The sequence below is a fragment of the Orussus abietinus genome, unplaced genomic scaffold, assembly GCF_000612105.2.
Source record: "Orussus abietinus isolate OABI.00-Male unplaced genomic scaffold, Oabi_2.0 scaffold13, whole genome shotgun sequence".
Lineage (NCBI taxonomy): Eukaryota > Metazoa > Arthropoda > Insecta > Hymenoptera > Orussidae > Orussus > Orussus abietinus.
The window spans coordinates 421,562-449,424 of record NW_019394887.1 but is presented as its reverse complement, the minus strand read 5'-3'; the positions used below and the strand labels follow the sequence as shown (position 1 = coordinate 449,424).

The following is a 27,863-nucleotide window of genomic DNA, read 5'->3' as shown; positions in this document are numbered from 1 at the left end:
CGTTACTTAAGATACTATTTTTACCACCGTGGAAGATATTTTCCTTTCGCACGACCGTTCACCGTTTTCGTAGTAAATATTTTATAACGTTATTAAATAATACCGTTTAGTCTATCAGGGAAATTCAATCGATATCAGTTGATTGACGCGTGAAAAATTGTGATATACAAATGTACGATGATATTTTTTTTTTATTACATTTTTTTAAATTTAATCAATGAACGGTATTGCTGTTACCATCGAGAAGCAAAATTGTCGAAGAAGTTCGGTGTAGATCCTCGGATCCTAGATCTTAAAGGCAGCTTCTGAATCGTAGATCTTTGACCCCGTGCGACAAGTTAGGTTAGGTTGCTCGGCTCGTCGCGCACGTCCCGTTCATGCAAATAAGACCGTAAACACGTTGCTGTCGGTGCAAACGAGATTCCTACATCGTGGATTCTAGATCAACGATCCATTGTTCCTCCTTCGGCTAAATTTCTTTCAGAAATCCCGAAACTTGTATCAAAACCTTCACTTTTCAATGGTCCGAATTTATTTCTCAAGCTCGCGATAGCGTGTCCTAAAAGACACGTACACTTTCCCCCGACCGAACGCTGGCAAATGAGACATTCGAAGGGGTAATTACGAGGCACGTGAAAGTATCTTAAAACGCACTAAAAAGCGTACTCTCTAGGAGGTACCGTAGTATAATTAATCTAAAGAAGTATATGCCAGGGGGTACTCTGTTATAATTGGTATATAAAATTATCCACTCGAGCATGCATCGGGGTGTTCGCTTGAAATTCCATAAAGTACTTTCAAAATGGCCGCCGGTAATCTCGAATCCTCGTTAAGGGAAGGTTACCCCTTTTTTTCTTTTCGGCCATCCCAGAGCTTACGGCCACTTGGCCTTAGATATACGCGAACTGTTATTATCCTGGCAAACTATATACCTCGCCGTGGAAAATGACGAGAACTTCCTTAAGGAATACACGTTAAGCCCTAACGGAAACTAACTACCATTGGACCGGAAGTCCGGCCACTTGCCTCTCGTCGAGCGTGTCTACCTGCGCGCCGGACCTGCGCAGTCCTTCGCTCTGCCGGTCACGTGGGACCCGCGAAATTAGAATATTAAAGAAATTCAGATTTAAATTTAAAAACGTTTTGTCATCACGATAAGTAGTTGCCAATCATCGAGGCATCGAGTTATCGTAACGGTTGTATAGATACGATGGAAATAATCTTCGCCGCGGGATCTAACTTAACCCCTTTACGGTCGGAGAGGTGCTTCCAAAGTGCTTAGTAAGGCATAAAAAGTTGCCTCGTTTTTCTGCAAGTCCACTCTCTGAGAACCTATTATGCCTCTTCGTCGCCTCATCGCGAATGGGGGGAAAAAAGAAAAAAAATTTCACCCATGGTCGAGTCATCCATGATCGTCGAAGATCCACCCCGAAGAACGCGACGACGATCGTCCGTTATTCGTCGTAACCTTCCAACCCGCGATTAATGTGACCGGCGCTTCGACATCGTCCCATTCGTCATTTCATTCGATTCCCGTTATCTTCGCACATTTCCATCATGGCGGCGCCATAAACGTCCTTGTTATAACTGTCCTTTGTTGACCCTCTTGCGCGCCCGCGTTATCCCGGAGATTTTACGGGAATCTGAAGCCGAGCAGAGCTACCGGTCATCAACGCCGTCACCGGAGTAAAAAGTGAGGTTAGGAGTTACACCCGACTGTTACTCCGAGCGTAATTCGGAGCCGGATTTATCGACCGAGACGTTTCTTTCTAATGCACCGGCGGGCGCGTCCGAGATTCTATTTTCCCGGAAACTTCATTTTTCTTACTCTCAAGGTTAAATGCAATTCAACATTGAACGAGAGGTAAACGCCGTGCGTATGTATACGCATGATTTATTAGTTTCTCGTTGGGATCCTCCTGCAGCAGCATTTTGCGATCTTTCATTTTTCATTCTATATTACATTCTATAGTAGCCACGGAATGGTCATTAATGTGCGTTATGGCGAGCGCCGTTGAATCGTCATCTTTTTGTACCCTTGTTTCCACTCAACTTGTTAATCAATTTTCTTGTACATTGGGCGTTTAAAATTTCCTCTATGTGACGTCTTGAAATAAGTACCCCGGGGGCTATACGCGTCGGCGAGTCGAAGTGGATGAATCGCCGAGGAGGCAGGCAAGGCAGGAAGCGTCGTCCTTTGAAGACGACCAGTTACGTTCTCCTTTTATTATTCTAGCGGTGTTCCGCGAAGATGCCACGCCATGCCGTGTGCGTGGCGGGCGCATTAAAATCTCACGCACGGCGGCCACCGGCATCTTGCATAACTGCGCGTCTCCACTCTCGCCAAGGCAACCCATCCTGGACGTCCTATCTGATCGCCTGCGACTCGCCATTTTTTACCCAGTTTCCCGTTCCACTTCCTAGATGTCGCGTCTGCTCCCCCAGCTTCCCCGTTTCCGCCTGAGAGCCTTCGGGATACTCGAGTTACTCCCGATGGGTTTCGGAAGAAGCCGAGCCTCTGCCTCCACTCCGGAGGGCGTATTTCTCCTCGACTGGCGACAAAAACCCGGATTGCAGACCTCTCCTCTGGTATTCTCATTGATTCGGGGCTAAAGATGTATCCCCGATGTCGAAAGATATATATTTCAAGACTCAACCCTCGCCATGTAGAATGGCGGACGCGAATGCCTCCCCTGTAGAGGCGACATCGCCTGTGCAGGATGGGAGGGCATTGAAGTCTCCCAGTGTACGTCGAATCAGCTGGTAAAGGCGGTGTCGAAGTAGCGTCCGAGGGGTCGATCGTTTATCAAGTTTTTTTTCACAACTGGGGGTATCGAATCGTTTCAAACTTGACATCGCAATCTATCCTAGTAAATTTATTTAAGATAGTCGAGTTAATCTCTCGGGACGGAAACCCGAGGTTCTTGACACGAGGTCTCTAGCCACGTCTGCCGAGTTCTCGTGATTTTAATGACTCACTGAGCTCGACATGATTGTCACGTGGAACCCACCGACACTCGGAACTATAAAAATGGTAATCAGGTGTACAGTTAGCGGATGTAAAGGATATAAAACGAGACTCGCGGGGTTAAGGCATTGTTCAAGTGAACATGCCGCGGGCATGGTACGATATAAGGAGCTTTATCGGTGATTAAGTGATAAGCAAAATTTCGTTGGAATCGGTTTATTTATTACGCATTCGTGTATACGGGAGATTAACGTAAATCGAGATGGCAGGGATAAGATCCACCGGATGTAAGAAATTTCTAGGGAATACGGGATATATGTGTGTCGATTCTGACCACGACTCGGAGGGCGAACAAAGGAACGACGTCATCCGTGTAATTTGCAAACGACACGCAGGGTCCGCGGACTTCCGGTTGCTCGAAGTACTTGATTTCCGTTGGAGCCGTCCTCGCGCGTCTTTCAGTCAGTCAAACGACAATGAATGAATTACGCGTCTTAAGATTACTGTAATGGGTTTTCGTAACGCAAGTTAGGTTAGGGGTTGAAATCTTTTCGATGTTTGTGGGTATTTTGGCTAGGTGGGAATCTTGCTGGAAACGGGTAGGAGAGTGGCGGTGCTTGTAGCTACTTCTGGGTAGATTAAATTCCTCCGGCGGAAAGGTACGAAATATGTTAGGTTAGGTTCCCTCGACACGGCACGAACGGCGGTTTCGAGAAGAGGAATACTTGGCGTGACTGGCGCGTCCACGAGTCAAGTTCACGACTCTCTCATCATTGTCCCTCCTTTCCGTGCTTCAATGACAATTCTTATGACGGGTGTCGAGAGGTCGACGATACCTCATGCGTGGCTGCTCGGTTTATCAACCGAGACATGCTTGCGAAAATGATAAACCTCGTAAAAGCTGGAACGCAACGACCTTAAAATTGTACATTATGACACGCGTGGACGGTTTATTGCATACTTCGGGAATTTTTTTCACGATACAAGCAATGGCCCGAATTAAATTCTTCCTGACGTCCTAAGTCGGGAATTCATAAAATTCCCCTCGCACGATTTAAAATGAAAATTCGTATTAAAAGAAAAAAGGGTTTAAATGAACATTGAACTCTTCCGTTTACATCCCATTAGAGATTCGACTTCTACTTCCACTTTCGCTTTCGCCAGGAGAGGATGTCTTTGTTCCCGGCGGTGAAGGAATCCTCCGACCTCGTTCTAATCGACCGTGAACGAACGCGATTTCAATATCTCCACGGCGTCCTCGTAACGTGGGACCTCCACCGATTGCAATTGTTCGAGTCTCAAACGGAAGAGAAAAAAATTTCTAAAGCCGTCAGCGTGCATTACAAAGTGTGCAGAACATTTCCACGTTGATCGTTAGAAAAAAAAAAAAGAAAAAAAAAACAATATTATACCAATACCTCGCAAATATCCCGTTGGTTCTTGAGACCGCCAAAACGAATGGAGAACATTTCCTTTCGACAGGGGCGACGCCCATGGCCACCTCGAATAAAAAACACGAGTTGGCAGTACACTCACGTATGCGCGCGCAACAAGTGCAGTGCGCCCAATGTGGAGGAGGCATTTCATAATTCGTTGCGTAACGGGCTGACCATTAAAAAGCTCGGACCGTTACATCGGGACCCCTGCTATTATCCGCGTACTCTATGGCTCATTAAATCGGGCACCGAGGAAGCCTAACTCCTCACTTTTTCCTTGACTTTGCCCAAGGCGAAATCGGTACGGTCAGATTATTATCGTTATTTTTAGGCGATTTATAATCACTATACTGATCTAATAAATGAAGTTTAAAATGACTTTATTTATATTAACTCGTAAGGTGATTATGTTATTAATTTATGTTGGGTTAAGAAAGTTTGGGAATTAATTCAATGGTTTTAATGATATTGTTTCCGTTTGTTTTAGCGACGGTCGCGATAGCGAGCACGGTCCAGATCGAGTGTGCGAGCGAATCGATAATCGTGTACATATCGACCGAGGGCAACACGGATTTCCACGGATTGGTGTACCCACGCGGGTTATCGAAAAATAGTTCCTGCCTGCAGGAGTACAGGAGTCAGCCAGCTCCCATAACCTATACTCTGCCTCTCAGGTCGTGCAACACCATGCCCACGGAACTGGTGAGTTTCCGCCATTTTTCACCCCTCGACCACGACGAGGTTGAGGTCACGTCCGCCATCTTGCATGAACGCGTACTTTACTTTACCACGGGGCGATTTTGCATGCGTTCGAGACCATCATTTGCGACGAGCATTAAGATTAAATGATATCTGGGTTTTTAGAAGTATGAAATATCAGAGAACGCGAAATATTAAGAAACGATACCTAACATATCGGCGAGGTCGAAGAAATATCGGCATTCGTTAAATCTAACGGCCGATTTAAACGGGATTAGGAGCAATTTCTTGCGCTAAAGAAGGGGGAATAACGTGATACTCTCTCTCCCCCGGTTCATTGAGCGCGTCGGCGCCATTTTATGTGCATCCGTGTTATCGATACGCCATTGTTGGGTCGAGCGGGTAGATTAGCGCCACCATCTTTGTTCCTTCTTGTGGACAGTACTTTGAATCCGCGGCCAGGCCATCTAATTCACCGTGGTAATTAATGATTTATCCCCAGGCCGAGAACAGGACTGGCAAACATGCCGAGCGAATGCGCGTCCGCCATTAGCTAGCTTCGTTCGCGTTAATTATCGCTCTTTCTAACCTCAAACTCGCGGCCTCGACGCACTCGTTTCCTGGGAGTTCCTGCGACTCGGTTGATTAATGGTATTTAAATTGCCTAGCTGTCATTACTGGATTACCGGCTGTACAGTGCTAATTTTACATTAGGGAACGCGAATCGACGTAACCGCGCTTTCCGCCATCTTTAAACGGGATTTTACGCCGTAACGTCGCATCGCACCGAGAACGATTCCCACGAGAATTATTCGGAGAAATTCCTACATAGGTAAAGTGCCGAAATTATTTCCCTGCGATTCTTATCAGTGGCATTGACGTTAGTAGGATATTACCATTAACGCCAGTATGAAATTTATGACGTGTGTCCTTAAAATGTATAATCAAATTCTTATCAGATTGGTATATCGCGCCTGAATAAGAGTGAGGAAAAATGCCGAAATATTTTTTCAAAGGTGTACGTGTAAATTAGTCGGTGATTGATGGAACCAGTGATTGTGCATAATTGTCAGTTTCATGGTACGCCAACCTTGTCGAGGGCATTCACTACGAGCTTATCGGGTAAACGTAGAGGGAATTGACAAACATTTGGAATTGTTAGCAGGTGTACTCGATATGGTTGCCCCAAGAGACCACCACGTCCCTGTATAAAAGGATCGTGGCCTTGGGGCAGCCTTGAAAGTATATCCCCAGTGCGGTCGTATTACGTGCTGCCGATCTATACTCTCTCAGGGATCGAGCAATCGTTGGGAACCGCGGATCTATCGATCCGAGGATCGGGAATAAATTCGCCCCGAGAGAGCGGATCCTTGATTCATGGTCCAAGGATATCGCCTCGACGTTTATCGTATATTAATTATCGTAAGGGAATATATTAAGCGTTTCGTCAAAGGTAACGCAAAGCGACCGTGGAATGAAGAGTCACGGAGAGTGGAAACGGACGAGCAATTCGTTTCGTTTTCGTCCCGACGGCGCACTTTCATTGTGAGTCGAGCTCGCAATGCTCCTCGCCATTTTCTCCCGGTCTCATTTAATTTTCCCGCGTCTCGCCTGGCACTCGGGAGCTTAAGCCTCGTTCTCATCTCTTTGCATTCCGGGAGCGATCTTCCGTCTCGGCCGCGATTGGCAATGCGTCTTGAAAGGAGCCAGAAGGAAAGGTTCCTCATCCTTCGTCGGAATTAAACGCGCATACATTAGATATCGCTCAAAAATCGGTAGGGCTAATAACCATTACTCATCCGCTAATCTGGGGAATTTCTGACGCCTAAACGACCAGGCGTTCCCGCAATTGGATCGCGCAAATTACCAGCCGATAGCAAAACCAAAGAAACTAGAAGAAAATGAACGTCCGCCCTGGTTAGTCCCTAGTTAGGCGCTAGTTACCGGCCACGGGTTACCAGAGAATTACTAGCACCGCTTGTCCTTTTGCCAGACCCTAGGGAATCTGATCGCGTCTTAACACGATTATAATATTAGGGTATCCGAGGAAGCACCTCGTTTTTTACCATTTTTTCTTGTCAGTGAGTAATAGCTACCAGGACTCTTGCTTGACTCATTGCCCCGTAAGACTCCCTGCGCTTTTCTTTTTCACCGTTTGGAGGTTAGGTCACGTAATAGTTGCGTTCGGGGATTTTTCTAATCTACAACCAAAGCGCCATTTCCTCCGCGGCCCGGAAAGTTATCCCGAGGTCTCGTCCTGGTCCTTTTACATTCCGTCCTAGTCTCTTCCGTCTTACTCCGGTTTGGTGGGGCATCCTGGAAGGAGTCACTCCGAATGGCGATCGGCGGTCCGCACGAGGAAGTCGCTCGTTAGTGCTCAGCCAACCGGCAGAAGACACGGAAAATACAATCACGTGACCCCGACAAGCCTGCCATCTCGGTTAGTTCCTCTAACCTCCGCCCGAGCAGAGCTAAATGTCCCTGAACTAATTATTTCTCGACTCCGGTACTTATCCGCAGATGTATTGTTGCCTCGCTAATTGTGTAGGTGAAGTGCTCGTTTCCATTACGGGTGAAGGTTGGGAGTTAAGACCCCTCTGTTCCCTCCCGTTAAAACCATAAATCCACCCGAGAAGTCCTGCCGAAACTAACTTTCAAATCTGGCGCCATTGTTAGGCGCCCCCCCGGTATCTCGGTGACGTCACGAAATTGAAGCGGGAGCCCGCGTCTCGGTGCGGCATGTTCATGGCCGTGGCAGGTGTTCCCTCCCGGTCATTCCGACATTAACAGGCAGATGGCTAACCTTCGGTAGGGCGGATAATATCTTCCTAGTAATAAGTAACTAGTAGTTACAAGGAGCCCGAAGGGCCAAGGGGGTCCAATTACATCGTAAAATCAGAACCCGCGGCCGGGAAATTACCCGCGATATTTCTGGCCACGTCGCGACAAAGCTCCGAGCGCTTGCGCGTGCGCCCTAAGGTTGGCCCGACAGCATTGCCGATTCCGTATCCTCCGTTGCTTAGCTGGGTACCCCGGTCCCGCGGTGGCGCTGCTGGCAACGCCGCAATGTTCATTTCCCGAGGCTTCATTCCCGATCACGTAACTCGAGAGAAGCGAAGATGCTGATGTGGATAGTTTATCAGCCAATCGGTCTTCCCTCCCGTTGGTACTCGATAAGAAGATAAGAATTCCACTGTCTTCGGGGAATTTCTGCCCTTAGGGCGCAACTCCACCGGTGGAGAGGGTGTGACCTTTCTTGTATAATCCGAGGATGCTAACCTGCGATTAGCGTATAGGGACTTTCCGTTGGAGCCGATCATTTTCATAACGTCATCGAAGGGGATGGAACGATCGGGTCCCTCGATTCGACTGCACAAACAAAGATGGCCGACGGTTCGCAGAAGTGAGGGACCGTTCGGAAACCTTGGGCATTGGTTTAGACAGGAGTGCCAACCTACGAGACGGTCCTCCCGGATGAAGGAGCCTATTGGCAAGGATCCGCCATTACTCGCGGCAAGACCGGTCCTCGTCTCTTCTTTGCCGAGGAGAGCTCTCTCCTTCTGGCGCAGCTGCTCGGTTTCGTGTCTTCTCTACTGGTTCGTCCGCGACGTCGCGGATACGCGAGGGACAATGGTGGCGCCGCCGGCTCCAACGGAATGGAGGACGCTGGTAGGCCGCGGCACCGCAGCTTCGGACTTTACATGAGAATGGAACCATCTTTTCTCTTCGACTTTCTTCCTCCGAAGGTCGCGCCATCCTTCCATCTGCGGATTTTTTCAACACTACCGCGAATGGGATATCTCAAGCGCAGAACGTATAGTCTTCTCCATGACATTGTTACATAAATACCATTATGATTCGACTAATTTTTTTTTTTTTTTTTTTTTTTTTTTTTTTTTTTTTTTTTTTTTTTTTTTTACGGTAACGTGAATTGCTGGGCAAAGTTCCGCGACTTCGCGCCTCGGAATTATTCCATCATTTTTATTCCCACCGTGTAGTATATTATACTCCGTATCTATACATAGATATTAAATATCGGTACGCGGTATTAACTAATGATACTAATTATTATGAGAGAATTCAAGATTTATCCCCACGTATCGGTATACATCATTCGTGGCCGGTTGAAAATATCACTTGTTACCCTTCTGCGCCGATCGGATTCGCCATGTCGAATAACCGGTCATGTAGATGAGAGGATATTTCCGTTAAAGTGACCAATAACATACAACGCGGTCCTCGATGCGACCAATCACCAGCATGACCGGTTTTTCTGCATGAAATGTCTGGTACCCCTGATTAAAATTTCAGCATTTCCAAAGAGCGGCTTGAAACGCCCTGATATGTAATCAACGTGAGATGTGTCTCCCTGGATCATTAAAAAAAAAAAACCGCACGAGCTTTCGCATCGACCTGATATATCCTACGACCATTGTTGCGCCGCCGAGAAAACCCAAGCCCAGGTCTTCGGGTACATATAAATCGTTTCTTGGATATTTCTATGGCAGGTCGTGAAAAAAAATAAATAAAAAAATATTCGACCACTAATGGCACCGCAGCACAGCATTCGCAAACGTTCTCTTGGCATGAGGGCAGACCCGCCATTTCCTTTCTCACCGTTTGGGTTCGAAGCCCCGCAATCTTTTCTGCGCCATTTTAGGATCTCTCGTTCCTTTTTGCAGTCGCGACCATTACGGGGATTTCCATTAAGCGATCAGCACCGCTTCGAGGGAGATAATAAGCCAATGTGTCTTTTCTTCTATATCCGTGACGCCATTCGACAGTTTCTCCTGGAGCGGACTCATTCGTCATTACATGGACACTTGCCTTGTTCCTTTTTAGAGGTACTTATCCTACCTCGGTGATATTTCCATTCCCGGATAAGTATAGCCTATCATTCACGGGTGAATTCCAATAAATTCAATTAACGACGATGACTCCGATGTGTAAATCCCACGGTGTAAACGATGTTACGGGGCTGCGGGAGGGAGAGAAAAAATCCCCTCTGTGTAGGGCTTGAACTTGAAAAATAGGGCTTTACGTGTTTACCTGCAAAACCTGGACGTTAATGCTAAACGCCGTTTTCCAAGGAAAACTGGCAAAGGGCGAAAAACCAAAGCGGAGAGTTTAAAGAAATTATCGGACGTCTCTAAGTGGAATGCTTAGGGAAAAAAGGGTTTTCAGAAGTTCGCAATAAAGGCAAGACCATTCTTGCCGCAGCTTCGAGTCTAAACTTAGCGTAAGCGTAATTTGTTTCTCAAGTACAGAGTCTAGGCAGGTACAAGGGAATCGTGGACGGTGGTAGGCCAGAAGTGCAATAAAGGACGGGGAGAAACATGCACCCGTTAATGGAGGATTTGCCTCGCTGATGTTCCTTTTGCATGACGATTGTTTCTCCGTCTGCCGCTCTCCTTAAATCCTCCAAATTGCTCCGTCGACTTCTAAATGGATAACATTAACGCGGGGTGAAAGGGTCATTGTATATTTCTATGTAAAACGTGAAAATATTTATAAAATATGCACCTGCACCGCTGATGTTCCTTTTACCACTTTTTTAATTCTTTTTTTATTTTCATTGCCTCGCACCCTCGCTTATCCAAGACGCGTTTCTTCGAATGGACGAGGTCCTTTATGGCAGCTTCACGGAATCGCAATTTAGCCGAACTCGGACAGATCTTGGCGTTACTCTACACTTTAAACCGTTTACGACCGAATTATTGGTTTATGCCAGCCAGAATTACCGGAGGAAAAGACTGCCCACACCTGGTTTGCAATGTCTCGCGCAGAAAGCAAGTGTATGTCTGCACCCTGAAGTGTTAACCGGATAATGGCGATGATCTAAAATCTATCGAGGGATCGTAACGTTAAACATTCGATAACGCACAAAACATTAACATATTTGTCTATACTTGATGCCGTTCCTTTGCGGTTCTGCAAATATTTTTCTTTTTTTTTCTCCGTACGTAGCTTTGATGTAGAAGTGAATTTAAGGTCGGCAGGTTGACGATACCAGGTCGTTGCTTCCGAGAGGGAGAGGAGGCAACAACATGGTTTTCAGTTGCTAGTCTTATGGCTGCGGTTACCCGCTCTGCATAATAGCAATTCCTTCATTTCTTTTTACTTTCCTCCCTGTAAAGTGTTTTTCTCCATATACGTTCGGCAAAGCAACACATAATACAGCCATTATCTTTATACCTTTTGCCCCTCGTGCCCCGTTACGATGGCACTAACCGACGGATAATGCATTCCGGGGCTAGCTAAATGTTCCCAGGGATTCTCCGGGAAAAACCACCAGGAAAAATGGTATAGGTTGGTAAACACCAGGCGTGTACCGTTTCCGAGATTCCAAGGGAACGATGCTTGGCCATGAATCGTAGAATTCTGGACAATTTCGGACAATGAGATATGGATATATTTTACCGGCGCTAACTTCCCTCCGGGAACCGAGACTCGCCCTAGACCTAGAACTAGTTTTATGACGTCATTATCCTGGGTTAACTCGCCTGAACGTTGCAGTAGGTCATACGCGAGGGGAATTAAAATAAAAGCAAAATATCCGGCACGTATCATCTCGTTGGGCATATATGGAGAAAACGTGGGGAGCAGAGGGTGGAACGGTGATTACGTCTCCATCGCCCTCCTAAATCCGGGATTTATCAAACCTAGACCCAGTAGATCCGAATATACCCGAATACGCGGATTATATACTAAAATATGAAAAAGTTATAATCCTTTTCCTTCTCCGAGTGAAATTTATTCATAATGGGTTCGGTCTGCCAACACCAAGAGGCAACCTCGAGAAGAACTGCGAGCACGGGGAATAAAATAACGAAGAAGGACCGCGTTTTCGCTTACTCGTAGAAACGGTTCCGAGGTGAAAAACCGGGCGCGATCGGCGGGGAATCCCACGAAGAATACTCGAGTAATTCCCGGGTATTCTTCAGCCTCCACTCTCCTCGCTTCATTAAACTGCACTTCGGCTCCGGTTTCTTCGTTTCCTTTTTCCTCCCATCTCGCGCGAGTTCCTTGCACCGAGGAAACTCGCCTCGGCTTAGATCACCTTCCGCATTTGGTCTATCCTTGCCGAGGTCGGTCTTTGCGGTTGGTCGGTTTTACGTCCGCGAGGGTTCCAGAAGAATGCGACAGCGGACATCGGCCGCCTAGGGCCGATGCAAGGGAAGAAGACGCGCAGCTTACGTAGTCTCTAAACCTGGACTCAAGGTCGCATTCTCGACAGGACCAAGACCTTGGAACCGGATCGGGGCCCTAAGGCGCCATCTTTGTCCCCCCGGGATTAAAAAACACCCCCCGCGTCGTGACGCTCATCCCAATATTCCCACTTCTTCCCCCGACACTCTTCCTTCGAACCGCTTCCCGACAGCCTATCCTTCGCTATATTTCTCTATTTTTCGTCCAAGACTTCCCATGAAGTGGGTAATTGCTTCTTTTTTCGCTTTTCTTTCAACGAACGCATACACAGGTGTGCTGCTTGGCCGACGCTTTCTTCGAATTGTTCATCGAGAGTCCCATGGTTAGCTTATTTATTTATTCTTCGAGCAAAACTTCAAAGAACTAATTAATTAAACTGCCGGTTTAGGGAAAAGTTTCGAAACTTGTTCGACGCCACTTTCATATCGCTTTAAGATTGAAAGTCTCGATCTCGAAAAGAGAAAGGTAGGATCATTTGTCCGCGCGATTTGCATAGCGAAAAGTGCGATTTTTACTTTCGAATTCGGCGCGTGGGCGGAGCTTTCCTATTGGTCAGCGCGTCGACCAATGGGAAGCGAGTTCGCTTCGGCGACCCGGAGACTCTCGGGATTTACTGTCGTCGCCAAATTCGTCGCCCCTGCCAGTTCCCCTTAAGGTTTCCTCGCCTACGCAACCAGGATTTCGAGTCCCCTCTGACAAGGAATCTCGTTTTGTCATTTTTTATCCGACTGCAGGCGTCGACCCTGCTAAAGTAAGTAAAAAGAAAAGACGGAAAAACCCTTCCACTGCTCCTTTCCGCGGGCATCTCCGGCGCGTTCTATTAATAGAAATTCCGATTTCATCGCTGATGCCCTTACCAGGTAAAACTGGGGAATTTTAATCTCGCATTCCGAATGCTAATCTAATTACATCGAGGAAGCACTAGCCCGATAACGGAGTCAGTAAACTACGGAAAGTTACTAGGTGCGTTCCGAGAGCCATTTTCATTGCTTTAAGACTATGCGAAACCCGGCAGGGGATTTGCAGAGATTCGCGATTGAATGATGCCATTGGGTATGTGCATTTATATCAAATGATTAATCTCGTTACTTCTGGCTTTACAAGTAAGAGGCAACAACCAGTAACCGGCCTCAAAATTGGACAAGTTCCGTTTTCAACTCCCCATTGATGCACCGACGATGCCAGATGTATCCGAGGAGTACGTGCGCGTAACAAAGACGCGCCAGCTGCATTTCCAGCAAATTGTGTAAGAAATTTGAAAAGGCCGCCATTTCCTTGCCAGTTGCGTCACGCCAGGTGCGTTCCATTTTTGAGTTTCTCTCATCTTCGCTGTACACGAGCCCTAAACTTCGCCTCGGGAGTATCATTTGCGCCGTTTCGCAAGCCAGAAGACAGAAGAGTGGAGACCCACTGTGCAGAAATGGAACACGCATAAGTGGACCCGCAGGAGTCGCCGCTTTGCAGCTGCGCGACAATTGGTGGCAGCACCGGCGCGCGCTTAATTACGCCGCCCGTCTTGCTCGATTTTGTTCCACTTATGCTAATGACGTAATTACATGGTAATGACGTCAAGGTTGACGTTAATATGCTAATGGCGACGATGCACAAGGATTGGCACGAAAATAGGATGCGCCAGTAATGAGTCCCACCGCGCCGGGTGAGCGACCAAATCTAAACGCCTGTAATTTCGAGATCATCTTCCTCGCCGACTGACAGACGCAGATGCGCCATAGATTATGTCGTAGTGTATACGGATGAGCCTTTTTAACCCAAGAACTTGCGAGGCTCTCTAATCGCTGAAACACCTAGGGACTTCCTCAAGGTGGTCGGCCAAGGCCACGGTCGGTTATCTGGTTCTCTACCTCACCTTCCACGGGAACCACAGGCCATGCCCGGTCTGGTCCCATCCTATCATCAACTATAATAATCCTTCATCAACCCCGGCAGTCTTTTGCGGATACTTCCCACCCGAGCCTAACCTCCAATACTTCCCCGAGATTCTTCCACTAATCGTTCGGAAAACTGGAAACCGTCCAACCAGAGAAAAATCCACTTCAAACGAAGTTCATCCTGTATCTTCCTGCCTTCCAGGTTGATGAAGAAACGCCTAATTGTACCTTTATGCACAGATGCATCCCAATTGATGGTCCTGAGCGGCCATCTTGGATCCTAGAAGCCGTATTAACTCGCATTAATGAATGGGTCATCCTCTAATTGACCAGTTCCGACGGAAACGAACAATCTGAAATGATTTAAGTTATTACCTCTAGACACTTTATTCCGCGCCGTTCGAATATCTTCATCCATCTTCATGCATTGAACACGTATACCGATTCACGGTCTTGAGCCGCCATGTTGGATTTTGGAAGATTCATTTTCTTCATCCACCAGAAACAGGCAATCTGAAACGATACGGATTATCAATTTCACAGTTTATCCCAGATTATTAGAACGTCTTCATCCGTTCCTTAATTTATGCATTTATATATTCGATTTCTCTAGTACCGAAACCGAATGGGCATGTTTAATAAGGCTCGTATTAAGAGGCGTCCTTTGGGGCCTGAAGAACCCTTACGTTTCCAGTTTGCTGCATAATGAGGCCCTCTTAACTTCAAGGGACATCTGTGAACACGGCCATAACCTCCGGTGCATATCTAGGTTCATAAATATGATATTAAGACACTTAACAAATCCTACAGGTGGGGCGTGTATTTCTCACTTGTTTGGATATCATAATTCCGTGGCTAGAGATCCGAATGCGCGATAAGATGGATTCGTAAACACAGCGTGAATATATTTAATTAATCACGTGCTGGGGAGGAGAAAACGCAGGCTCTACGAATGGCCGTGCGTCTTAATTCCTTATTTATGAATCCAGATTTATGTTAAGATGGAAACATGATCGGTAGCTGAGCTTACGAGCATTACGCACTGTTCGCTGCCCATCTATAAATCGCGTCATCTACGAAAATACCGCCGAGAAGACAAATAGAAACGTTAGATGGCTAAATACAGGAATGGCTGCCATTTTGAAAATCTCTTATTTGGCTGCCGCTCGTCTTCCCCGGACTGTTTAATGAATCTTAAAAGATTATATACGTTTTCTTGGCTGAATCTTAAAAGATTATATACGTTCCGTCGGCTGCCGGGAGATGGCACTGTGGCGCGGCCCGTTGAAGTGACCGGGCGTCGAACCCGAGGATCGCACCGCCTGGACACAAGGAAAGACGTATCGCGTTATACGCGAATAGACAGTCTTGGAGGTAGGCCAATCCCGAAGAGGCCAAGATCACGAAGTCGTAAACACGTGTACCGGAGTACTACGTTTACGTACCATTCGATGCAAGCCGATGCCGAAGAGTCATCCTGGCGGTCTTCTCCACTCCCCCAGGAGTCTTTAGACATCGCATGTCCTTAGACAATAGGAACTCGAAGAACTCGACGACACGCGGTAATGGATTCCCTGAACGAGCGGCTCTAAGGCTCCGCCGATCCCTGAAGATGCTCGAAGAGTGTCCGAAGATGCTCAATTAAAGTGATCCGTCAAAGTCGATTCTCGCAGGGCAATTTAGCGTTACTCGGTAACTCCGTGGACCACGTGAGCCGAGTAATGGGCACCCTTCCAAGCCCAGAACCAGAAGAACCCAGAAGACGCGTGCCCTAAGAGGTATATGAAAGTCATTAGGTCCTCGTCTTCCTCCTAACGAGAGACTCGTAGGTACCCCGAAGAGAGCCTTTGAAACCATTAGGCTATCTAAGGCCTTCTTCGGGCCTCTTAGCCCGAACAAACCTCAGCCACTTACCTTCGGATGAACAACGAGGCGATTCAGGAAACTTCATCTACGTCAAACTGGGAAATCTTTGGCTGCAATAACCTGTCCTTCCGCGCCTATCGACATAAATGGGATCCTCGAAGGAAGTCTCGGAGAATGGAATCGCTACTCTACCAGATCCCCTACGAAGGAATCACGATCATGTCCGATAATGGAGCTTAGGTGATGGATCGCTCCTCTGGATCTCCCGCCTCGGAGATTAAAAGCTACTCCTTCCTGGAAACGATTAACGAGCGCGATAAATCTGACACAAAAATCTTGTTACGCGTCTTCCGTTACTTGTAACGTCTTCCTAAAACTTCTCCTTTTTTAATCCACAGTTTCCAAAGCGAAACCTCTTATTCGAATGATATCTCTTATTCCGCATTTATATATCACATTTTGGGCCCAGGTAATTATTCGAGTGGGCTTTAGATAATTATTTACGATATTGACGAAAAGTTAGGAGGAACCAAGATGGCGGCGCGCGCGCCCTTTAAAAGCGAGCCTTGAATCTCGTTGAAAAGGCGACGAGCCACTTTTCTGGCCATTATACGCCGTGTTGTAGTTTATACGCCTATTTAGGTATTTATTGGATAAATTGATGATTGCATAACGACTGACCTGTAACGACGCCGCGTGCTGTGATTTTTCATTGAAGATTCACAGCGTCGTTGTACCCTTGGGAACTCGATTTCCGCGTTCGTGATGCGGCGGACGTGCCCCTAAGGAAAATGCAGGGGATATAATGGCGTCATCCTCGGGGAAGGAGGTGGTAATGGGTAATTTCCCATTATTCTTGGAGCCCTGACACGTACGGCTTTTCGTTACACACTTGTCACGTGTGTATTTGTGCGATGATCGACGCCTTCGACGTCGACCGCGTCTTCTTCCCTTCGACATGCTCTGCCTCTCTTCGTTGTGGATTTTACTGCGACTTTTTTTTTACAGCTGGTTCTTTCACTCCTCGAAGAACGATGCCTCTGGAAATAATAAAATTAATCACAACGGATACCCTGCGCATGAAACTGGATGAATAGTTATTACACGGAGAAAAATTAAATATTTTGTTCATTCAAAGAGTAATTATTTGACTGAAATAATTATGACATACTTCACACGGCCAGTTGTGCGATAATCGGCCCTCGAATGTGCCCGCGTTATAATCATCGCTATCATCTTCTGCATCTCCTTTTTCTTCGGTTTCTTCTTTTGGACCTCTTTTTCTCGATCACGATTTATTCCCGCCTCGCAATTGGCGTTTGCTCATCGACGGCTTTACACTTGTCTCTCCTATGCAAAATGAAAACGAGGAATAAATTATAGCCAGCGCAAGAAACTTGTGAATATTCCGAAACTAATTTTAAGCGGGACGTATTCCTTTTTCTCAGCCTCTTAGACACGTGTCCAGTTATGTAGAATACACTCGAGTAACGGAACGTCTTCGCAAAGAAGAAATTAGTATTGGGTATTTTTCTTCGTTAAACTCGTCTCTTACGCAAAGCCCACGCCATCGCAAATTCATAAAATATAAATACAACGTTATAATTTGAGGATGCAAATTTCATGCAAATTTTACATCACCTTGTCTACCTGGGAAACGGCTTCTCGCGAATCTTCCAGGGGAGGCCAAACGCGCGTGCGTCAATTTTAGCGCGGGAATGGCTTCCTTCTTCAAACTGGACGCGTGACGTCATCGCGATGCACGGTATCCTGGTGGCATCCTGGAAATAAAAGGAGAATAAAATGCATAAACGCATATACGCGTGGGAGGTACCGGCGGGAGCAAGATGGCGCGGCCACCCGGTAGATGGCAGCAGGCAACGACCTTCAGCGAGTCTCGTTCGACCTCAGCAAGGATACCCGCAATCTGCGGTGCATCGGCCTGCAATGCGCGGCCGGATTGCTGACTTTACATTTTACGCCCACCGATAGAAAAGCAGCCATCGCTTTACGGGGGTCTCTTCTCTCGGATGCCTCCTACTTGCCGATCGAGCAGGCTCTTCGTCTGCGTCAACGAGTCAACCGGCCGCCATATTGGAATTCCCGTTCCCCGGATAATGCGATATTCTCGGTACTACATTTAAATACCCTTCCTTTTCTGCAGTCCGGTCAGATTTATCACACGATCGTCGATGAACGTCAAATGCCCTCGAATATATGTTCAATTATTCAGAGATGCATCGTAAGAAATACTCACTTTTAGTTTTAAGATAAGAGCCGTTGCCCGATATAACGTCAGCAAAGATGGCCGCAATCTGCGGCGAATCGCCTCGTGGTCCGCGGCCGGATCGCTGACTTTATATTTTATGCCCCTTTACATTTTACGCCCACGATGGAAAAGCAGTCATCATTTTATGGGGATCTCATCCCCTCGAAACCTCCTACTTATCGGCCGAGCCGGTTCTTCCTTTCTAATAAAGAATGGTAAAATTCGCCATATTGGAACGCGATTCGTCACGTCTAATTATAGACTTCTCGTGCTCTCTGGGCGATACCTCAACAATTTACTAGAATCTCCTCGGCCAGGGTTTAAAATATCCGACGATTACTTCTCAAAATAATTCACGATTATCATCGATATACAACCTGGGAAGACTAGTCGGTGCCCTTTAATTACGATTACACGAGATCGACTCGATGGTTCTTCTTTCCGTCCGTATCACGCCTGGGGGAACATTACGCTTCCGTGTGTAAATTTTCTTTGCCCGTTACTCGACAATTTGCTCTAACTAGTTTTTATCCGTTATTTCCTGCGGCCTAGTAGATTGTCTAGTAATTTACATATCAGTCGTATCTACCGATTTGAAATCTAAATTATTTAATATGCTTCGATCCCGTTATGACTTTTTTTCTTTTCGAGGACGCCGTGACTCTTTATCCCTTTAACGAGATTTATCAGCGCGAAGCGCGTCGTAGGTAGAAAAAGAAAAGCATACCTGCGGATAAGAGAGAAGAGAACACCTGGCCGGCAGAGGCGAAGATCCACTTTTTGCTCCCAGGGTGCAAGGACGCTGCAGTTGAAAGTCCAGAAGAAACGTTTGTCCCCGAAGGAGCGAAACCATTTACGCTCTTACTCGATATCGGGGAAAAGAAATGGCTGAAAGAATTTTAAAATCACTTCAATTTACATCTAGTAAATAAGACATGTATTAACATCCCCCGTCATAAGCGGGAAAGAAATTTCGAAGAGCTCACAGGAGGCTCGCAAAGAATGAAGAAAAAAAATTATACTAACCACTGTTGTTCGCTCGTCATTCTTTCCAGAAATTTCCGTGGCGAACTTGCTTCAAAGAGAACGCACTCTTTCTTCTTTCTCGTTCCAGGACGACGGTGGAATCGAATACTTTAATACGATAGTGGTGCAGCCGCATCTGAAGCTGGTGACGAATCAAGGCAGAGGATTTCACGTGAGGTGTCGATACCAGACTCGAGACAAAGTCGTAACGAACGATCAGACCCAAGTCGCCATGTTGCAGTCCATGCCCCTGCAGGTAAAAAACCTATTATCAGTTTTCGTTTAACTTGCAAGAATTAAAATAGGTAGAGAAAAAAATCAAGGGTTAGTTCCAATGCCAATATTGTACCCTGAATTAACGTAAAGAACAGATGTAACAACGTAACGTACCTTTGATAACGATGAACGTGTCGATGATTCAGGCGACCGCTCCGATGCCGGGATGCACCATGAAGATCTTCAACGGTGATCCTACTCGGCATCAGGTCGCGGAGAACGTGAAGATCGGCGACCCGTTGACCTTGGTCATCGGCATCGACAAGCAGGAGATGTTTGGCCTCAAGATCTCGGATTGTCTGGTCCGCGATGGACTGGGATGGGGCGAGCAACGCCTCATCAATGACGAAGGGTACGTCGAGCCTCGAATCCTAATCTTCGTAATATCTAAATTTCTTATTTAGCCAGATATAGCAAGAAAGAATAAAAAATACAGGACGGGTGAACAATGAATTACCTTGCAGAAGCTCCACAACCACGCGTCCCTTAAAATCATAAAGAATTTAATGACGAGATATGATTTTTAATTTATGCGCAAATCAGGGTTTCGTTGTTTCAAACAAGACGTCGGGACGGAGAATAATTTGAAACGATCTCCGCCGTTTCCAGGTGCCCACTGGACGGGGAAATAATGGGGCAGTTCACGTACAGCCAGGACAAGACGGAGGCCAGGGTAAATTTCCAGGCCCACAAATTTCCATACACCGCCAGCGTTTATTACCAGTGCAACGTCAGGCTCTGCGTCAAACATGGCGGCGGATGCAGTAACACGGTAATTCCCATAATGAACTCAACCAGGCTCACTATGGTCTACCGGCAGCTGCCCGTGGGCTCGTCCTGATCCCCGGGGAACCAGGAACCTCGAGTTCGAACCCGAGCCCGAGCTGGGGTCAATCTCCGAGACCTCTCCTGGGGGTCGACTTCCGCGTTTCGTTATTTTCATTTTTACTCCTTCCTGCATCGATAAGAGAAGTTTAACGAATTAGCAAAGATCCCGTCATCGTTGCGACTATATTTTCTATAAAGATAAATACTACATAGTTGTCTACAAACGGCGCAGGATCAAAGCATGCACTATACGGTAACTACTTTGGATTAATTTCGACTTCTCTATAAAAAACGCTTCACGTTCCGAGGAAGTATCTTCGACGTTTGCCGAGGGCAATGTCCCTCCGAGTCGCCTGCAAAAATGGCTGGTATAAAGTGTAGGAAAGAGCCAATCAGAAGGAACCTTCAAGAAGGTAACTGACAACTGAGTACTGAAACGACAATTTTCTATTTAATTTATAGCCGCCACGTTGCAACGAAGTCCAGCGACGTCGTAGAGACCTGACGGGCAGAAATGGCGACCCGAAGGGCGTCAAAGGCCTCGACGGCGAAACTCCTGCCACCATAGAGGTTTACAGCGGACTTTACGTCAACGAAGCCTCCGACGTCACCTCGAAGACAGACTACGCCGACGACGTCTTCAGGGAAAGGGTAAACTCGAGGAACTATTCACAAGATGTCCTAAAACTATAATTCTTTAAACATTGCTGCGGTAATTAACGAAATGAACTGTATGCTTTTAGACAATGGACGACCCCAACAGCATTTGCATATCGCAGAAAAGTTTCGCGATAGGGATCGCGATCGCGGGCCTGATCCTTATGTTGGCGGTGGTGGTGATAATTGTGATACTACTGGCCAAACGACGTCACAAGAGTGTTTCGACTACAGGCTCGTCAATTTACAGCGGACCCTATACGAACACTGCCTACAGCCACAGCAGTTAAAGACACTCCCTCGAATTTCCTCGAATCGCCTCCGAAGTTCCGAGTTCACCGAAAAAGGAGGGGGAGAAAAAAGGATCGCCAAGAGCCTTCCTCCTATCTGCCTTATCCGCCTATCCCGCGGTTCCGTGAAACCCCTAACGACTTCCAGACTTCCAACCTGCCCCTAGGAATTCCTTATCAAATACTTCCGAGCGATTCGGGGCCCCCGAGGCGCTAAAAGACTCTTTTAATGTTGCCACTCCTCTGAGTTCGTGGAGAAAAAAAAAAAAACTCGTGCCCTTTACTGCCCGGAAAATTCACCTCGAGTTTACAGCAGACCCCGTGATCCCGCGCTCCGAAAGTAACTCGATAACCCGACTAATCGATCATTCTAGCGAGCATTCAGGGTATCTACAGAATGGTTCGCGCTTGTGCAACCGTTTCCGATAAGCCGAACTTCATTGTCATGTGCCAATACTTCACGGGGAGAGTTTCAAGTCGCGAGGTGACGCTTCGCGTTGATTAGCTGCGCGCGCAGGACCGAAGCGACCTCTCTCGCGCGCGCTGCGAAGCCGAACGTGGATTTTCCGACTAAGATACTGCCGAGTCCTGGTGCCTCTTAGAAATGCCCTCGTATTATACTTTAAACGAAACGTTGAGCGATGTTAAAAAGAAAGTGACGATTAATGCACAACGAATAGTCGACAGCCCACGGCTTCGTCTACAGCCGCGGGCTGAAAATTTAGTAGAGACGAAACTTATCGCTTAAGTGTGCAAAGCTATTAATCGATTTAGTTGTTAGGGTTGCCTCATTTTTTTTTTAATTATATATATATATATATAAATCTATTGTATACTAGTCCGGTATACTCTGTCCTAGCTAACTGCTACTCGTCGCGTAATACGCACGCACGAAACTGTGCCGTCCACCCCGAGCGATTTAATTACCTCGGTTTAACTTAATTAACTCGAGATACCTAGGTTTAAGGTTAAGTCAACCGAAACGACTCTTCTCGACTAAATCAAATTACTTCGGTGATAAGCAACTCTCGTACTGTCGTTGCGTTATTATTCCTTATCGAAACGCGCGCGATTCATTGTCATTTAATGGTCTGACGATTTCACGGCCACTCATGGAAACGACCGATTATATAGAAACACATTATAATTCAATGCCGAACTGATATCACTTTATCGTAAAATTGAGCAGCCTTTTCTAATTTCTAATCTTTCTTCGTCACTAAGTGCTTTTGATTAATCTTTAATAGCGCAACTTCGTGAATTGCAATTAATGATTAGTTACGGACAAAATGTCCATTTCGGACAAGATTGCCAAATCCGCGTGCATGAACGGAGTTCCACGATAAGGAAAGCTTGGGAAATTATTTTATTTCCCGATATACGATATATTTTTCGATCGTTGAACTTGTGTGCCTTCGGTGGATTTACGCGTGACGTCATTTCCGCCAGTGTGAATGGACTTTGTTGCAAAGGCGAAGAAGCAAAACAGGACAAAAATGGTCCAAAACCGGTGATTTCCCCTAGAGTTACCTAGAAGGCTCAATCAGCATCTGGGGATTACTAGCGTCCCTTCCAAGTGTATCGATTTTAAAATTAATTAGATTTTTAATAATGAGGAACCTCGCGAGAATGCAAGTTTCAATGGCTCCTACTCAAGTCTATAATCAGACCCGATAACGCTTACACGATTAATGTTAATAAATGTAATTTAATGAAATTGGTGCTGCACCGATGTTGGTACTCCTACTAAACTTCACAATGAGAATTCTTTCCCGTTGTATGTACTTATATTCCGAATGTAACGAGCTGAGGATTTAATGAAATACCGGAAAGAATTGTAAAAAATTCGGGGATGTTCTGGAAGATCTAGGGACATAATTAAATATGTAGGGCTGCCAACATCCCACCAGCCGAGGACGTTAGATTGTAGAAAATCGAGAAATCGAGTAGCTGGGTCTAACAAGGTGGTGGGTAGAGTCGTATAAAAATTACTAGGAAAAAAAAAAACTAGCACCGTAACCGATAACTTATAAAGCGCTAATACGCTAGAGAGGAAGATGGTCGACGAAAGGGAAACCTTTAGGTCAGTTTTGTGCGATCCGATTTTTTCCCGAAATTAAAAAAAAAAGAAAAAAAGGAATTTTAAGGACGTCCTAGCGATCTCACCCAGTGATTAGTCGAAAACTAATAATAGTAACATTTTAAATATGATTCCGATCAGGTGGGCACGCATAAAACTGGCCTGAAAGTGGGTTTTACAAGTGGCGGCACCCTGGGCGGATGTTAGGGAGAAATCCCCAAATTTTACGGGCGTGCAATAATTGGGATTTTTAGAATTGCGATAGGCAATCCTCCCTGGGAAATATCTTCAGGGTGTTACCACGGTTTAGTAATCGTCGCATCGGGCAAAACTTCTCACTGTCCGTCGTTCACGATGCGTGGCGTTGGTTCATACTGACATTAGGGACGAAAATGCCTGTATAGTACTTTTTCTTTCTTTTTTTTTTTTTAAATCTCGATCCCGAGGAAACGCGATCCGACAGTCCCGCAATGTTGATCTGGACCCTCGCCCGAAGGATCTACAACGAAATCTTGTAAATATGCGAACTACCCTAATAACTAGCTCTTAAGCGTTGCAGCAATAGTTAGCGAGTATTTGCGGCGTCGTGCCCGCCGAACCTCCGCGTCGACGGATCCACGCGCCATTTTGGTATCTCAGTTTTTCCAGTTTTTTTTTTTTCTTTCAATATCGACGAACCGTGTGTCGAATTTCGACCCACGGTTCGTGAAATATTTCGATTTGAAATCGCGAAGAGATGACAATTAGTTCCATCCAATGATTGCCTATTAACGACATATATTTCCGAGTTACTGTGGATTCGTGGACACCGATTCGTGCACAGGCGCGACTAAATTCCTCTCTTTCTCTCGAAAGGACGAAAACTCGAGAGAACTTCGTAAAGTTCAGCGATTCCACGGGCGTTTCGCCGCATCTTCGGACCACGATTAAAAGTCGTCCACCTCGTGAGATGCCGAGCTTCCTCGACGAGTCCGCTTCGCGAATTGCTCGTCCTCGAGGCGGTCCCAGTCGAACAAGTTTTACTTTTCTACGCGTTAAGTCTTGCGCGTCTCACCACTGATCATCATTAGCTAATCATCCATTTGATTATTAATATTACAATAAAACAATAATAAAACAATTGCTGTGTTCCCATTATCCAGAAACCTTGAAATTAGGGATACGTAACGCAGCGAAGTCTCACACCGACTCACCTTAATACAATTTTACCAACAAATATGCATTTGTAACTCTTCGACAGGGACTTCTACTTTCTTTCGAGCCCTTTGGTGTACCTGAAACTGAACGTTCCAATTATTAAAGGCTCATGGACGCTTGTTTCTTTTTTATTGAATTATATATAATTNGTATATAATATAACAAGAGATACAATTAGACTGACGCCGGTTCTATCAAATCTTTCGCCCTCTTCTATGATGTTGTGCACATTGTTCTCCCTCTCTCCTACCGTTCAGTTCAGGATGTTCATAGTTCAATTTTAATGGTATTCGATATCATTACCTATCGGACCCACTGCAGATCTTGTGTTAAGGCAGTTTCACTTACTTCTCACTTCTTCGATGGTCTCTCCATCTCTTCAGAGGACCTTCGAAGAGCTCTACGATACACTCCAAAGCCTTTCGGAAGGAACTCACTCGTACCGGATTACTTAATTTGAAATGAAAACCGTAATTGAGCGTTTCGATAAACAAAAGAATTAAACTCATACCGTATTATGTAAGCTGGTACTCATATTTTAATGACGTCACCAGTGTATGAACCTTGTTTCCATATTACTGCTCCGCATTAATAAGTTTCCTCCCCCTCCTTTTCCCTCTGATCAATTAACGGTATATTGTTAAATTTTTAACAAATAGAGCGATACTTTTCGTCAGTATGAAACATTTGATATCTTCCTGTCGGTCTTAACTTATCAGAAATGACTAAAATAGCAGACAATGTTGCTTTCCATTCTCTTTTAATTGTTAATCTTACTAAAAATTTCATTTAAACATTGGTAATTGCAAATCAAAGAATTGTATCGCAGTGTCTCCTTACATTAATTCAAATTTGAATAGTCTATTTCAGACTGCACTTTATAAATAAAAATGTAATCCACTCACTTCGCAGGTTCACAGATTGAAACTCAGTTTCCGGTGGGTCATCGGTCCATGGACACAAAGGCTCGATTCATCGAAAGACAGACTAAAAAAAAATTATTTAAAAGGTTAAAACAGATTAATCGTAAACTATTAATTATGCCTTGTAGAGTACGCCTCTAATCCTTGGAGCTTCTTGCGCAGTCTCCTCTTTGTGCTTTATTTTAGTTTCGCAGTCGAAGCACCGGTCTGCAAATAATTCTCCCTCGACTGGTACGTATCACTTAAAGGTAACACAATCACATCGATCGCTCACCTAAAAAATAGACAACGTCGGTGTAAACTCTTATCGTGTGGGTGGTTTTTATACAGAAACCGAAGAAAAGAATATTCTGCTTTGTCCTTCGGAGGACTGGGTACTCCTTTACTTTAACCTTTTATATGTCGCTACGATGTTAGGGACGATAAACACTAACTTTGTATCGACCATCTCTTTGAAAAGCTCTTATAATTGTTATATTCGACGTTTTTCAGTGAAAGCATCCAGCGATTGAAAAAAAAAAAAGTGATCCTAACCGATATAATTCCTGTGTCAATTTAATGTACAATTTAATAAATTGTATCGTAACCCAACCATTGTCAAATAACTTCCAATCAATCGGAGTATATTCTTTTTCAAAGAGATGGTTCCACGCTCTCTACGTCCTTAAGTACAATCACCGTAAGCAAAGCTTCTGGATGGATTCGACTTGATTTAATCGTCACACAGACTGACACAGAAAGCTTACGCTATAATCTGAACATTACATTTCTTTAGTTCATTGTTATCATCCATCAATAAATCTCATCATACAGCTTAAACTTTCTGCATCAGTCTGTACATTCACAGACGGAGACTTCTTGTATTTTAATTGTTTTCAATACAATTATCAGAGGTCTTGTCTTACCACCACTGCTTTCCTGACCTCTTTCGATAGACTGAAGCTTTTCATAAATTTTCAGATGATAATCGGTGGCTTAAAATTAAGCAGTGATGGTGATACACCGACCGACTACTTCTTCAACTAGACATAAAGGACTAGAATACTGAATACGTTTACACTCGTTTCTCTCGCAGCTAATAAACAATTTCCCTAATTAATAATTTACATTAGTATTTAGAATCTCCCGTCGTCGCTCCACTTTAATCGTGGAACGATAAACTCTCCTCCTCGAATAAAATAAATAATAATCTAGCTTAATCAAAAAATCATAAATGAAAATGGGCGAGTTGCGTGAAAATTATTAAGGAACGATTATTCATTAATTGTTGCTGCATATTTTTTTTCGGAGAATTTATTTTCCTATAGTCCTGCAACTCTCACATTACAAGCGCCTGCTATTAATGTTTTTAATAACAATTGCAAATACTTATTTGCATTTCAATGATGAGGTAGAGAAGAAATTTGCAAAAATATGATCGTGGCCGGCATTCGATCCGAACTATTCGCTTCGTCTCTTTAAAAAATGTATTAATAGCTAATTCTATTCTTTAATTATAAATTATATTCAATCTAACGTTATTCCCTTTCAAAACGCGAGTACGAACAAAACGCAAAACAATAAACTTCAATATATTTTAATATTACATGTCATACAATTAAATCAAATTAAAAGTATCCCCCATGCTCCTTTTCAGTCTTCCCTTTTTTTTTAAAAATAATTTACAAATGGTGTAAAACATTTCATTTTCGAAAAAGTACAAGGTACGAAAACTCTTATATACTGTTTTAACGACAACAAGAAATACAATTAAAATGTCATGTAATACTGTTTTAATTGCCGAATAACAGTTCTTTGATTTTTTAAGTTTATGTATTTCTTACGTTTAACATATAAAAACTTCGAGATATACCCTGAAAGCACGAAAAAACCACGAAAACGTTTCGGAGAAACATCTTGTAGTCGAATTAAAAATAAAATAGAGAAAACGATAAAATAAACGATTTACTATATAATTACTGTGACTCGAAACTCTCACTATAAAATACATTGTTCTCTCATCCAAGACTCTACCTCCAATTGCAACATATCACAATAACAACCTCGGCTTAAAATAAATAAAATTCTATAATAAATATTTATGTGGCAAAAACAATACGACTCGAAATCCACTGTTTCGACCGTTTTCTTTCTTTCTTATAATTGCCCTCCGATAGAACCAAAGTTTTACAAAATAGTCTCTGGAAATCAAATAAAAAGAAACAGACAGCAAGTAACAATAATTAAAGTGACGAAGTTCTGAGTTTCTCT

General features: G+C 44.9%; 1 protein-coding gene across 2 annotated transcripts in view; it reads left to right on the top strand.

The window, feature by feature from the left end:
* The window catches only part of LOC105698115, a 45,937-nt gene extending 21,324 nt beyond the window's left edge, over window positions 1-24,613 (top strand). For both annotated transcript variants that reach the window (XM_012422092.1, XM_012422082.1), the window contains 6 exons: window positions 4,892-5,106; window positions 19,451-19,618; window positions 19,785-19,990; window positions 20,248-20,410; window positions 20,929-21,117; window positions 21,210-24,613. In XM_012422092.1, the coding sequence (XP_012277515.1) occupies window positions 4,892-5,106; window positions 19,451-19,618; window positions 19,785-19,990; window positions 20,248-20,410; window positions 20,929-21,117; window positions 21,210-21,413 (1,145 nt within the window). In that variant the 3' untranslated portion in view covers window positions 21,414-24,613. The remainder of the gene's footprint in view (window positions 1-4,891; window positions 5,107-19,450; window positions 19,619-19,784; window positions 19,991-20,247; window positions 20,411-20,928; window positions 21,118-21,209) is intronic.
* The last annotated feature ends 3,250 nt before the right edge of the window (window positions 24,614-27,863 follow it).